The 16,046-nt window shown below is 33.3% G+C and overlaps 1 protein-coding gene across 1 annotated transcript; it reads right to left on the bottom strand.

Moving 5' to 3' along the window:
* Positions 1-882: 882 nt before the first annotated feature.
* Positions 883-10,177, bottom strand: LOC148203118 (PH, RCC1 and FYVE domains-containing protein 1-like). The gene is made up of 9 exons (XM_088105666.1): positions 9,685-10,177; positions 7,470-7,556; positions 6,386-6,475; positions 6,167-6,253; positions 5,947-6,066; positions 3,109-5,202; positions 2,749-2,895; positions 1,835-2,364; positions 883-1,593 (listed from the first exon to the last, which is right to left on the bottom strand). The coding sequence occupies exons 1-9, from the start codon at positions 9,730-9,732 to the stop codon at positions 1,440-1,442; spliced, it is 3,357 nt and encodes a 1,118-aa protein (XP_087961792.1). The 5' UTR covers positions 9,733-10,177; the 3' UTR covers positions 883-1,439.
* Between the last annotated feature and the right edge of the window lie 5,869 nt (positions 10,178-16,046).

The raw sequence follows: 16,046 nt of genomic DNA, 5'->3' as shown, positions 1-16,046 counted from the left end.
CTTCAATCAATTTTGAGTTTTGGTTTTCATAATTGATTTGACACTAATGTTTTATATTCAATTTTGAGTTACATGGATGATTTGACACTAATGTTTTAATTCAATTTTGAGTTTTGATTTTCATATTTGACATCAGTTTGCAGATAACTTTTACATGATTGATGTAAAATTTTAATTTTGATTAAATAATCATTTATCCAATAAAATATTGTATTTGTATATATATAAGTTTTATAAAAGTTGGTAAAAGAAAAAAATATACCTGAGCAATATAAATGTTAGTTGAGATGATAAAGGAAGTGTTATAAAAAGTATTATAAAATAGTGTTAATTTGCGTCACTTTTGATCTAATTTCATAAATTAATTGAAATGATGATAGTTAATTTGACCTGATTTTGTTAACTTGTGAGTAATATATGATCACTGTAGAAACAAAAACTTGAATAAAACCCATAATACAAAAACTTGAATAAAACTCACAGTACAGAAAAGATTACCTGATGAAAATTCAGTTATTAGTTAATTAATATAAATTCAAATTTTTAGAACTAAATTGTTAAATCAGTACAGTTAGTTATTATAATAAGTAGTTGAGTTTTTTTTAGTTTATTAAAAATATAGTTAACTATAATCTAGTTCAATTAAGTATGCCCAACCCAACAGATCACTGGAAGATGTACTCACAGTCCTTTTCAAACGAATTTGTCTAAATAAATTATAAAACTGCTACCACAAGTACTGGAAATCTATTTAATGAAATACTAAACATCAATTATTGTACTAAAGTATAGTTGACCCAACTAAAGCGATCAACAGTTCATCAATTCATTTCTGTTCAAACATCCATGTTTATCTTCGAAATATTTATTAATCATAATGCATCATAAAATCAGATGTTCATCCCTGATCTATCATTTAAGTAAATCATCACACTTGCAACGATTTGTAAGATCAAAATTGAACCTTATGTCTGCATTTACACATAAATTTGAGGATGATAAAGGGGGTTTTCCTAATTAGGAGCCTTTATATTTTTTAAGGGTGGGAATGATCAGCCAAGTATTCAACAAACCATGTAGAAAAAATTGAATGAATGAAATTGCAAGTGTCACCAGGTACAAAGAAAGGTGTGATGGAAATAAATGAGAACAAGAAAATGGAAGGAGAAATGGGTAAGGGTAGTTCCTTGGTCAAAATGATCAGAACTGGTGATTTTATATACACTACACTACAACATGTAAAGGGCATCTTCCCAGATTAAATGGAAGACAATTAGTTTAAAGAGGGAATGAGGCAAGGGGTAAAAGAAGACTGAGAAGAGAATAGGGATAGACATAAGAACCACCAACAAACAAGGATTCCTCAAATGCTTTCTTGCTTCCCTATAGTGTTGCTCAGTGTGATAAAATGTTAATGGAGGGCTTTCCTCTCCCTACTCCTAAGTTTGGGAAACAGGTGAACCAGCCCCTTCTGAACTACGTGCCGCCTGGCCGGCAGGTTTGTCTGCACTGCGAACATTGTATCTTTCATATACCTTGTCCCGGTTCTCCGACCACCAGGTTTCTGCTTGGTGCTCTCCAAATCTCCTTCGGCTGCAGTTACATTTACCATCAAAGAGAGTATACATATAAACAAAGGTTACAAGAAAAAACATCTCAGTTTTAAGCAATAACAATAATGTATGAGACCAAGTTAGACCAACCCATGTAAAGATGAAAACACATGGTTAAAGTTCATATTTTCAAATTCCACATGCCCACCAACAGTTGAACAGACAAATATGCAAGTAAACCAGATACAGATAACATGTTCAAGTGGAAGATTTTTGCTTACCTGAAGCGTACTCGCTTCAGATCTCTAGTTCCATCACGCAGTGCCACAAGTGTTATGTAGACACCAGGTTCATATTGTTCAATCCATTCTGCTTCAATTTGATTAGTATTAGCAGCAGGTACAGCATTCCTTGATTTCAGACCACTCTCGTCATTGTGAAAATTCCCAGAATCCCTACCATCATCAGCTGTGCTACCGCTCCCTGCATGAATTACACCACCACCGTTTGGCAATTTAACATCTGGATAAGTATTGGTCCCATTAGAGATCACAGGGCTCCGGATTTGCTGGTGAAGATTAGTTCCATTGGTTCCTGGTGAATTCCGCGCAGTTCTATTCAGTAGAGAGGATTCAAGTCCCATGGAAGCCAAACTAGAGCCACTGATTGACTCTGCTCTGGAGTGCTGCTGCTCCCCATTTGAATCTGGATAGTGGATGCCATTTGGCTCAAGACCATTTGGTAGGTAAGCTGGTCTTATGTTCTCAGTATCATAAACTCCAGGAGGAAGCTTCTCAGCTAGATCTTTGAGCTAAAAGAATGTTGATGGGCAATCAGTATAAGCGTAAAATAAACAGTATGATAAGATGTAAAATAATTCTGAAAAAATAAATGCATTGAGACTCAAACCTGTGTGTATATGTCCCAACAGATAAAGCAATGCAATTTTTAATATACAGTTAAACTAAAAGCAAAAAATAAAAAACTGGAAATGAAAGATAATTCTTAACTCTTATTGCTACAGTTAAGAAAATTTATAAACATAAACTTCAACTTGATAGATGGTTTAATCATGATGTTCATTTTGTCAATGCAGGAAAGTTGGCATCAGGTTACAAATAATATAGCAACACGTGAAAATAAACCAGAGTAAAAGACATCTGGCTCCAAGAGAAGTAAATTAACAAAAAAATACCTGTGCTGTGAGTGACTTTATAACTTCTTTTGCAGCTTTACATTTTGCAGATTCCTCAGCAGCCAGTAACATAGCTTCTTCAGTCTTTTTTGCTGACCTTTGAAGCTCTAATTCTTGCAGTTCACATCTCTGTCTCAGGCCCTCAACCTAAGGATCTCTATAATTAGACTTGTTTTGATACCACAAGAAGTGAAAGAAACAGCATATATTTATATATACGTGACATTAACTTTCTAGCAATTTAAGCAAAGTGACAGTGACTGTGTTTTGGTAGGGCTCAAAATCGGTAGGATAACTGCACCGTGTCAAAGAAGGAAAGCTCTACTACATTTACATGAGAGAAAGAAAGCAAGAATGCACCTGAGCATGTAACTTCTGCACTTCTTGATTTAAAAGATCATTTGTCTTCTTCAAACTATCAGAAATACTTTTCGAGAAGGAAAGTCCTGAAGTTGTTGGAATTGGTGTAGCTGAGCGAGGGGGGCTTGTTCTTCTCGAAAAAGGTGACACAGATCTGGAACTTACTCCTGATGGTGCAACCACCGGTCTTGGGACTGTTCGTCTCAGATCAAGAGCAGTGGACATGACAACATCTTTCAGCTGTAGCAGAGAAGGTGGTTGTGAGGTGCGTACCAGAGAGAATGTATCATTTTTCTTTCCTTGCTTGGCTGCCTTATTATCTAGTTGCTTTATCAAATCCACATTAGAAGGAATTATTGCCTTGGATAATCTCAGATCAGATTTGTCTAGTCTATCCTTGTTTTCACCTGACAAACGAGGCAAGGCATTCCTTCTATTACTATTGCTAGCTTCAGCAACCTTGTTCAATTTTACATAGCAAGAATCACACACACGATATGGCTTGCCGGGATTAGGAGCCAATGCTGCTCTTAATGCTTTCCTTGAACTGCACGAATGGCAGTGGACCAATCCACAGTTATAACAATTATGCCTCTTTCTTGTAAAGCCAAACGCCTGCCTACAAGTAGAGCACTGAGACTGCTCGGCACCAGATACCCACTTATGAAGGCATATGGCAGCAGAGTAGTTTGAACCACAAGCTATATATTTCACATGTCTATCCTTCAGTGCTTCAATCAAAGCTGGTGTCTTTCGGTCTTCGATATCTCCATGACCCAATCTCCCATTTGCACCTTTCCCCCAAGTATAAACTTCATTTTTGGATGTTAATACAGCAACATGATACGCACCACAAGCAATTTCTTCAACACATTCCCCAGCAATCTTGTCTCCAACCAAGCATGGAAGCTTCCCATCAGACTGGGGATTCCCAAGTTGACCATAAACAGTACTTCCCATAGTAAAAACACGTCCAGATGTTGTCAGGCCTGCTGTCAAACTGTGTCCACAAGCAATTTTATGAAAATTGTAATCAATAAGCGCTGGCACACAAGTTGGTTTAAGACGTGCCTCCTTGTCCCCATGTCCAAGGCGATTTTTGTCTCCATCACCCCAAGTAAACAATTTACCTGATGATACACTTGTACTGGAGTGTGTTGCCATAACTTCTACAACAGCTGCAGTATGCCACACCCCACATGCTACAGCTATTGTCCTCAGTCCAGACAAGGATTCCACTTCTTTAGGATATGAAACATTTTCCTTATTTCCATGGCCCAGGACACCAAATGTTCCATCCCCAAATGTAAACAGCTGCCCTGTTGAAGTTATCAGCGCTGTGTGCCATGGACCACAAGCAACAAATGCAATTTGAAGTCCCTCTAATGAATTGGCAATTCTCTTTGGTATCCAATGGCTGACATCACTTCCATGACCAAGAAGCCCTGCATTATGTGTACCATCACCCCATGTGTATAGTTCCCCAGCCATTGTAACAGCACATGAATGGAACTCTCCACAGGCAACAAAATCAATAGTTGTAGAAGTCAACGCTTCAACTAGACGAGGTTGAACCAAATTCTTCCCAACACCATGGCCAAGGCGTCCTCCTGATTCTTCGCCCCATGTAAAAACTTCACCTTGCCTAGTGACTAGAGAAGCATGTCTAACACCACATGCTATATGATGCACATCTAAAACTACATTGGCTTCCAGTGGTCTAGGGAGAAGTACATCTGCCCTTGGGCTGAAATAATTGACATTTTTATCAGCACCAATTTTAACATGATCACAGATAACCTCGCCCCATATGTATACATCCCCCAGGGCATCATAGTCATCTGGTGCAGATCCATGACTCGAAGTACTAGGGGCACTTGAAACACTGACACGAAAAGCATCTGAACCAGATCCTTTCACTTGCATGTTTGTTGGGTCTGGTGGCGCATGTGACCTCTCAGAGATTATATTGTCAGGTTGAAAAGACTTCGGTGAAGTATTTGGAAGACTCACAGAAATGTCAGGAGAACTGATGCCTCGTGAAGTGCTAGCAGAACTTTCACTTGGACTTTTTGATTTTAAGTCTCTGTTATCCTGATATTATTCAAGCCGGAGAATAATAAGCAATTTATCCATGATTTCATCAGAAGCTATGGAAGCATAATAATGACAACAGCAGAGGTACAGGAATTAGGAAAACTTTTGTCCAATTAGTTCATCTTTTCGCAAAAACACACATCACACAAAAAGTAGAGTAGATTTTAATCAGCATAATCAGTTACCCCAAATAACAATTGAAGAAGAGCGAGAGTGACTCGCTATCTCTTTCAAATAAATAAATAAACAACCAATAGCATATAGTCATTCATAATAAGTTGCTATGCGAAAAAAGAAAACAAAGGCATTCCATTTTGATGGAGCAAATAACAAATAATCACTCTTGTAATGGAGCAAATAAGTTATATCCATTTTGATTAGTTGAAAATGTAAACCTATAGAAGCATTTTGGTGTGGTGACAAAAGAATTGAGAAAAAGAGAGAGCAATATGAAATGATTCGGTTTTGTTCTGTTCTACTTGGTTCCACAATGTTTACTAAAACCAAAATGTACCATTTCTAGGCCTCATGTCTAACAGTGTTCCACTTTTAAAATGTACCAAACATAGAACAACACCCCATATGTCGTCCCATTCCATTCTAGCACATTTCCCAAATGCTGCCTATGGAAAATTATGCAAAACACAATTATTAACCAACAACTAAATCTACAGATATAGTACAAACATAACATGCCCAAAATTCGTTTTAACTACAAAATCCACATGCTTGCATATTTACATCAAGAATGAGACCCCCGTCACTCCATCCATCAATTTTAGACCGGCCACCTTGACCAGAAGATATCAGTCCTTTGAGGCCAGCAATCCACACTTCTGCCTCAGCTTTATCTTTACAAATCTGGAAAGCCATACACAAATTAATATAATAATAAAAAGTACAGAAAACGAAACCAAATAATGATTAAGTGATGCATCAAATAACATAATTTGTCACTAACCAAATCAAGTGACCGCTTTCCGTTACCATAAATAAGTGAAAAGGACAAATAGTCCTTCTCAGGACGCAAGTAGCGTTGGAAAACAGCCTGCCAAATGATTCAGGAAAGAAAATACAGAACAAATAAGAGAAGTTCGTGAAAGAAAATTTTAAATCACTTTGCCAGCAACAGAGATAGCCATGGTATTGTATGAAATTATAAATAAGGGAGAAAACTCACAGTTCTTTGTCCAGGAATAATTCTAGAGACTGAAGATAACTTCAAATTTCTTTCTTCGCCACTTGTAATCCAGATTAAAGATGATTCGTCCTACAGTTTACAGATATTTAATTTGTATACACAGAAATAACTTGACAGTATAAAAAGCCAAGTCAAGGCTACTACAATATATGCATATGTAAAAGTAAAATACATCAAGGTGTACTCGTCTATTTCCTATGCATTAACAAGTTACCGATAATAGATATAAAAGGTTTAGAAGCGGGCTATACAATATTTTTATCACGTGCAAGTTAGTATTACAAATTAAGGGGAACTCCCAACTGTGAAATGAAATCACAGAGCACACTCTAGTACGTCAAAATCCAATACCATTAAAGAACACAACAGGACCTCACCAAATGTAGGGCTAGGGGTAGCAATTTGTGTTGGCTCTCCCTGACCCATCTCTAACCCATATAAGACCGGTCAACCCAGCCCAGAGGGCTATTTGTTATTTGGGTTTTGTGTGTCAACCCATATTTGATCGGGTTGGCAGGTTGACCTGCAAAAACCCAATACCCTTGGGGGTAGTCGGTGGGTCAACCCTTTTTTTTTTCATGCAATAAAAGTAAAATAGACATATTTTATACAAATTAAATAGTAAATTCAAATTAAAACTAAAATTACTAACCTAAAAAGATAATATATACTCACAAATAAAATAGGAATATATGAATTAATAGAATTAACTAAAATAAAAAGTTAGGTAGGTTAATCCACCCAACCTGTTTTAATATGGGCCTAAACGGGACAGGTTAGGCAGGCTGGTGGGTCGCAAATAACAACCCGGCCCACCAAAAAAATATGCTGGGATAGGCCCAACCCATTTTGACAATCCTATGCAGGGTGAGTAAACTATGAAAACACAAATTAACAGACTTTTCAAACTATATTGCTTGTATTGTTTTAGCATCAAAAACCATGTAATAGCAGCTACATGTCATGACCACATAATCAATTAAGATTTGTCCAACTACGCAGTTAGAAAGACGTGAAGGAGAGAATCCACAAACACTCCAGAAAAGCCTTTCATTTAACCTACACTGGAAAGTCTAAATGGACAAAACTTGGGCTTTCCTTTGCGACCATATTTAAGAAGTTGAGCACCCTTTTTCAAAGCAATCAATGCCTGCAGAATTAAAAGTAACAACATAAACACCAATAAGGATCAAATGAGCTGAATACATAATCAAATGAAATTGAGCATAAGCAACATATTAAAAGAGGTTTTCAGCCCTATGAAAAGGGGTAGAGGGAACCCAAAGACATTAAATGAAATGTTACGAGGGATCACACAATGAATAATGAATTTTGTTTTTAATTGAACCCAATGGAGTTGTGTTTTCCATGTAGCAACTTCATCAAGTGGGATAAGTATTTACTCGTTGTTAGTGAAATATGCTTTGTGGGGCAAACTTGATTTTAATTAGAAGAAACCAAATCAGACAATAGTTTTTTAGCCTTTTAAAATGATCTTTTGCCAATGTTCAAGAAATGGATATTTTTTTTTCTTTTGCAGAGAAAATTACTCTTCTTTTCCTCGAGTGATGTCTAAGTTACACTGCCCTCCTCTCTTCTTTTAAAATATGCACTATCTTCCCTTATAAGATGAATATGAGTAGCATTTTGACCCTTCTCAATATAAACAAACTTCTGAAGTGTGGAAAATAATTATGAATGTGCTTTTCAATAACGTTTTGTCATCTTTTATAGTTTTTGTTACCATTACGAAATTTGGAGCATCCTATTATGGATTTTAGTATTTTAAAGGATAGAACCAAGTTTCAAATACATTTATTCATTTATTTTTGGCTTTAAATTTTAATCTAAATATTTATTTAATATTCTAAATCCACAAAAATTGATAACAGATATTCAAAATTAACTATTAATCATGTTGAGAATCTTCATGATGGAGGAAATTTGCATTCAAATGAATTGAAATGTAACATATTTATCTTTCAAGGGTGGGAAGCATATAGTGTATATTAAGAGGAGGGGAGAATATAATACAAGCATCCCAAGGCGAAGGGCATGTAGTTCACATATTCTTTTTTATAATAGAAGTGTCCTTTAACTGTCTAGCCATATGGAAGAATCGACTCAAGTGTCCAAGCTCATGAAAGATATACTTTTAAATCGACCCATAATGCTCAATGTCCAACACAGTCATAAAAGTATCAGTATTGGAAGAATATCCCAACATAGTAATAAAACTAGCAAGTTATAACTGAGTTAACTAAAATTGATTCAATTTCTATGAGTAGCCTATCTCTCTTCCTTCTTAATATTTTGACCTGAACTACAAGTTAGAGATGTAGTACTGTGTTCAAACAACTAAAAATACAGCAGTTGCTGCTTCAATCTCCTAGATAAATATAAATTCAATCAGCTTCCATTTAAAACTAAATCAGAAAATGTATAGTCAATGAGTGCAATCAACCCTTGAAGGTTCTAAAAATATATAGCATTCTCGCAATCTTCAACTTCCTATTTGAAACAATCCCAGTCAGCTATAAAATGCTGCACTATCAATACCTTAAAACTAAACATGCTCTTCAAAGACATTTTCTCACTTATAACTAAGGCAAGTTACCCTCCATTGATACACAAACATGCATGTCAGTATCTCATCATTTTCCATACCCCCCCTTCCATGAAGCATTCATCCATTTAATAAAAGAAAATCTAAAAGGGTCGGAGATGACAATTCTCATCCGCAACATGAAATTTTCAAAAAAATCTACAACTCACAAGTGTAGCTAACTTGTCACCCCCAAACAAAGAAAACAAACGCAAACGCACACAATCATAATTCATTACCTCAAGCGTCTCCAAAGGAGGTGGAGCTTCTTAAGTCGAATTTGGTGAACTCTACAATGTCATTTAAGATTTACAAACATCCACAAGTTTTATAATTTCATCCAAGGGTGTAGCTCTTAAGAACTTAAAATAAGTTTCAGAGCGGTTTCAGAATTCATAAAAACTTTAAAGAATAGTTGCTAAGAACAGTCACATCAGTTACTCCAATAGTGAAACTGCATAAAAACTATTATAGAACCGCCTTAGTAACAGCTGTACAACTATGGTCGTAAGACATCCAAAAGAAATTTAGAAGGAAAAAAAAATTAAACCCTTTCCAACATTTGAACAAAAACTGAAACAAACAATCAAAATTAGAGAAAAATAATTGTAACTTTCACACCAAACTCACAACCTTCCTTATGCATAAAGAGAGAGAGAAAGAAAGAACCTACTTGTTCAATGTCACGGTTGGCATTCCCGTAGCTAGCAAGATCTGCCATTCCATGTGAGAGATTCACCGACGCGCCACCACCCTCTCCGATCACTGGAAAGAGCTCCGGTCATCATAGAAAACTCCAACCTCTTCTTCGCTTCACAACCATTCACCCTTCACATAAAACCAAAATCTCTCTCTCTCTAGAAAAAACTCCAAACCCACTTCTTATTCTCGCTCTAGAACCTTCCTGGATCCTCTCTTTTCCGCAGAACTCAAAATCCCCGAAACTCCACTCACGGTTCCAAGTCAAAGACCAAACCTAGCTGCCTGAACCGGGAAAAGAAAACCGGCCTTTCGAGCCGGTTGAATAGATTTCTTAAAGGGATCACGGTGGTTCGCCTCGCAGCAGTTTCCGAAGGGTAATTCCGGCGACCAAAGTTGGCTCCGGCGGGGAGACAGAGGAGAGAGAGAGAAAAAAAAAAGAAAAAACAGTGAAAGGTGAAGAGAGAGAGAATCGGAGGATGTAAAAGTACACCTAGTCAAAGATTAAGAAAGACGGAAATAATTATTAAAATAATAAAATAAATAATTCAGAATAGTTTTTTATTTCAATTTTCTTTTGTGAATCTGCAGCCTGTTCAAAAATTTTAACATAAAGCAAAACATTTTAACATGTTAATTTCCTTTTAATACTTTTTATGTCAGTTTATTTTTTATTTTTTAAGTATTCACTCTACAAATTTTAAAAGTAAATAAAACAATAATTTCACTGAAGATAAATATGTCAAATATATATACTTATATTGAGTTTTGTGTTTATAGGTTTAAAATATGTATTTATAAATTTTAATAAAATCATACTTATTTATATTTTTATGAAAAGGGATAATTAAAATTTTGACGTAATACGCAAACATAAAAAATTATTCCTTGTGGCAAGTACTGGCCTTTTTTATCTATTTTTCTTTTTGATGAAATCATGCTTACTTTTGTGATGGGGACTTTTCAGATAAAATAATAATTTTATTTATTATTTATGCAAAAAAATACATGAAAAATTGTAGCTGGAAAAAAAAATTCGATGACATTTTCTAACACACAAATCTTGACTTTTTCTTTTAAAATTATTAATAAAAAGTGACCTAATTTTGAATTTGCAAAGGGGTTTTCATGTTTGGGAAGGAGACACGTAGGAATGATGAAGATGCTTTCGTAATCCGAAGGGACAGAGCAGGTAACTTTGTGTTGATGTTTGGCTAAGGTTGTAATAAATGAGAAAATGACAAAATAAAACTTCCCACTTTTATTATTTTGTTTTGGGAAAGAGAAATTCTAATATGTGAAATTATTACGATAAAAGGTTTTCATAATAATTCATATTTAAAACTATTTTCTAAAATAGTATACATTCAAGATAATTTATCAAAACACATCAATCCGATAACTAATTTATAAATTAATTTTTTCCCTATTTCAACTTTTCCAATTTTCTTTTCATTTTTTCTCTTTTTCAACCTTTCAATCATTGAGTAGCGTTTACATATGTTGAGTGTTGTGAATGTCTTATAAGATTTTGTGTGTTGCTTATTTAAATATATATATATATATATATATATATATATATTATTTTGGTCATGATAATATGAATAATATAATATAGTTGGTAGGAATAATAGTTGTTAAAATGAAAATGTGTTAGTACTAAGGAAGTTGGGTTGATAAGAGTAGTGGAAGACCTCGATGAAGAACATTCCATGAAGAATATAACAACCATAGAAAATTTGATGGCAAACGTGAAAGACAGCTGAAAAAATTGAAAAGGAAAAAAATAAAGAAAAATCTCATATGTTAACTTTTAAATAAGCTAATATAATAATCAAATACAATTTCTAATAAAAATACAATTAAGTCTCTTATCTTAACATACATCTTATTGTTAATTTATATAATCATTAAATAGAGAATTTTATCAATTTGTAAGCTCTTTTATAACATGAAATTAAGAATTTATTTTTCTGTCCTTCATTTCTTTGTATTAATCCATCTATTAGTGTTTTCGTTTAATACTACTTCTTTTCTGATACATATTTTTCTTCTGACATACATACTAACAATATTAAATAGATAATAGATAATATAATAGGTAATATTGATTGATAATAACTACTTTTAGACATATAAAGATAACTCCTTGAATATATCTACAAAAGATCATAAAGTTTATCCTTCATTTGATGAAAGCTTGAGTTCATTCCTCGTCTTGGTAATGTAAGGTACTAGTTATTTTGTTTCCCATCTTTTCTTTATTATCTGCGATCTATTTATGGGAGTTTGGATTGTAAATTCCAAAAGAGACACATTATTCCTGGAATAACAAATATTTTTTAGATTTGTTTCTAATTATTTTCTAGATTACAAATTACAAATAAATTAATAAAAAATATCGAAACATGTAGAAATATTTTTTTAAGTTTAGAATAATGAAATTTTAATAAAATTTAATTTTGTGAATTGTTTGGTAATTATTTGGAAGTCCTGTTTTAATTACCCTTATTTAGATGTATATAAGTAAACCGTGTCTATGTAATTTAGAAACAAAATGTAAGTTTCATAAAATATATATTTAAGTGAGGAATGATTTTGTAAAAATATTGAGTAAAATTCAAGTTAGATGACAAAATTACCTTTAAGTATTTGAAAAATAAAAAATACCACTGGACACCAAATTTAATTACTTCCACTATCCCGAGCTAACCATCCTAGCTTTGCAATTTTTCTATTTGAGATAATATTGAAATTAAACTAAATATAAATTGAAAATCATAAAATTTAATTTTAATGAATTTTAGTTAAAAGTGTGGATAACACCGTATTTATCTGACTCGCCTATGGACCACAAATAGAATCTTTTTCTTTCTTCCTAGTTTGAAGAAATGGAGAAACATATTTTTCTTCGTTTATTTTTTCTTTAACAAATATTAAGAATAACTGTGAAAGATCTTCTCCATAATGTTTTATTAAGAAAAAAAGTGACATTATTTTCTTTATAAATTAAAAATAATTATTATACAAATTACTTTGTAAAAATTTTCTCATATATTCTTATTTTTAAAATTTGTGTAAAACATTTTTTTAACAAAAATTCGCATGTTAAGCATCACAACTTAACATATAGAATTTGTGTATAAACTTATGAATTCAATTTTTATATTTTTTTTTCTTTTACAATAACTTAAAAAAAAAAATCATCCAATAATCAAGTTAATTAGGAAGTTACCATATATTCTTCTTTTAAGCACGGTCTATGATTAAAAACACATTCATCTCCTTCTTTTATCTCTTAATTATATGGTTATGATCTAGAGGTAGAAGGAGAGGGGATATTTATTTGGTAATTTAAATGGTTCAAAAGATTGAGATTTATAAATTAATTTATTTTGGTAATTACCCCTAAACTATATTAGTGATTGTTTTGTTATGTTTTATAATGTAACTTCATCACTATATAATTTATCTTAAATAGAAGATTAACCAAAATTTACACACATATAAAAATACACCCCTACATAAAAAAAATTATTACAAGGCAAAACAAATATATTAAGAAAAATAATTACTATATATAAAACTATTACAAGTAAAATTTTGAATATAAAACATTGCATAGGTATACTCATAATAAATATATTTTTTTAGCCGATGTAAAATGAAAAGTATATAATGGTATTTTCAACCAAGAAAGCAAAACCATATGACATAATCACAAAAATGCCATATAGTTTTAAAAATCGAGGAGTGTATAACTTTTAACACGCACTTAAAGAATACGCCATCTGATAAAATTTAATGGTCGAAAGCGGATTCAACCGATATTAGAACAATTATTTTAATAATTAAAAAATATAATATCATTTTTTGTGATGATAAAAGCTCAAACAATACATAATATTACAAAAAAAATACTATTATAAATGGTGCATAATAGGCTAATTGTGGTTAAAAAATGCAAGCAATAATTACACAATTACAACAATTGGGAACATGATCTCCTTGAAAGGCAATTGTGTTGATTTGGTGTGAGTTTTATTGGGTAAAAAAGTGAGTAAGATCAAGATCCAAGAATACCAAAGCTTACAATGATGGAAAAGAAAGATAAAAGAAAAAGAGGTAGAGAGAAGATGATCCAAACTTAAAATATTTACGAACAAGATGCCAAAATTGTGACCCCAATTGAAGGTCCCCACTACATTTAATAAAATCACACAAACCAACAACTCCCCAATCTCTCAACCTGCAAATTTCAGACTTACATCAGTTCCCATTTTAAAGATTTTGAGCATAGAAAAAAAAACATAAAAAAATAAAAACATACAAATCCTCAGAAATTCAACCAATGTAACATGCATTCGATAGTTATGACCTTTTTAGGCTTTAATTTATTGATTATTTCAATGCATTTGTTGTGAAACAAAGATCGTTCTTCTGTACTTAGTTTAGTATATCATGTTTAGAATCATATTTTGAGCAGTGTTGGTAAACCAATGCTAATTAATTAAGACACACAATCTCGTCAGTTACTTTTATAGCTTTTCCTTTTTGCTTTTTCTGTTCTGAATTATTACACAATGCATGTGACCACAGATATGCTGAGCCATATTTACACACACTAACAAAACCAAAACCTAATTGTAGATTTAGTACAACTCATTATAGTACAACTTATTAGACATAACTGGGTAGTCCTCTTAAACAAAGTAACTTTGTAGGCGCAATGTTCACCATACATGCATTACACGTACCCTAAACAAAAGTGGCTTCCAAGTAAGCATGTACTTTGGTCTTTGGCCACCCTTTTCTTAGAGAGGAAAAAGGAGAGACGCTGAACTTTGTTTTGATGGGCCAAACTTGGCGTGATTGCAACATTCCTAACATGAACACTACTTTTGTTTTCTAGTGCACTTTAAAGGCACGAATAGTTGCATGCCTTTGCCTATTGTCTTATTTGTTGGCGACCCTTGTCGTTGTCACAACAATATAGCTTGGATGAAGAAAAGCTTATTCCTTGTTGAATGCATTCTGATTAAATACATGATGGTGGGGCAAAATGGATCTGGGAATGTACACTAGTGCAGCGAGGGACTTTTACCGCGGTTCATTTTCACTATACGTCGCGGTTTAAGAACCGCGGCATATTCAGCCACGGTAGTAAGTCAGACACTTTAGGCCGCGGTTATAACCGCGGTATATAACTTCAGGAATATGCCGCGGTTGTCTAGGAAACCGCTGCGTAAATTCATTTTTTTAAAAAAAAAATTAAAAAATACACTATATGCCGCGGTTATAGACCGAAGAATATGCCGCGGTTAGTGTCAAAACCGCGGCCATATATCTCGTTTTTAAGAAAAACGAATCACTATATGCCGCGGTTGTGGTTAGAACCGCGGCATATTCCCCTGCAGTTTTTTAAAATTGCAGGTCTGTTTTTGTGATATCCACTACCACAAAAACAGACCTGCATATAAAAACATGTACACAAATTCAATTTCAACATAACAAACACATGTTCAAATGTATTTCAACATCAAATAAAGTACAAAGTCTAAGAAAATTCTATCTAATCAAATGCATTGTTTAAATCTAAATCTAAGAGCTATTGTATAATCTAACTATATACTTCGCAGCAGCGTTCCTAATGAATAATAGTGACTTCTCAGGAACTGGTGTAGTAGTCTTGAATCTCTGCAAAAGACAATTCATTTTAATTAGTGTATATGAATTCAACATTTGTTAAAAAATCAAAATTTGTTAAAGTTAAATATTACCGTTTCCCAGCGACTTGTGATGTGAGAACGAACAATATGGGTCATCCAATACATTACATAGTATCCACACTCATATGACCCATTTTGTCTGTTACACTACAATATATCATCACAGTTGATAATAGTTAGTGAATAACATTTGTTATAAAACAATTATAACAAAGTATGACTTTAGCATATGTCAAACCTTGAGAGAAATCCAAGCAATCTTTCTACTATTAACAATTGATCTCCCACCCATCATCATAGTTGCTGGAATAGAACTGTATATAAAAAAAGGTTTTAGCATTCAGTTATATAACAAAGAAAGTCCAAACATTGAGGTTCTTACCAATCAATTGCTTGTTTGAGTTGTGGGGGAGGAGGCCTGTGCAATGAGCAGAACCACAAAGCATAGTTGTCTTGCATAGACATAACAAGAAGTTGCCAATGGCGCCTGAAATTCATAATAACGTAACTATTAAATATTAAAATCACATATGGAACATTATTATGTTAACAAAGTTCACTTACCCGGATATATAAGGCAAAAAGTATATTTTCTTGCCCCTTCCAA

The sequence above is a fragment of the Vigna umbellata genome, chromosome 2 (genome assembly GCF_029865625.1).
Source record: "Vigna umbellata cultivar VRB3 chromosome 2, Vumbellata_1.0, whole genome shotgun sequence".
NCBI classification, from domain to species: Eukaryota; Viridiplantae; Streptophyta; class Magnoliopsida; order Fabales; family Fabaceae; genus Vigna; species Vigna umbellata.
The sequence above is the reverse complement of the archived record's forward strand: the minus strand, read 5'-3'. Positions and strand labels throughout refer to the sequence as shown.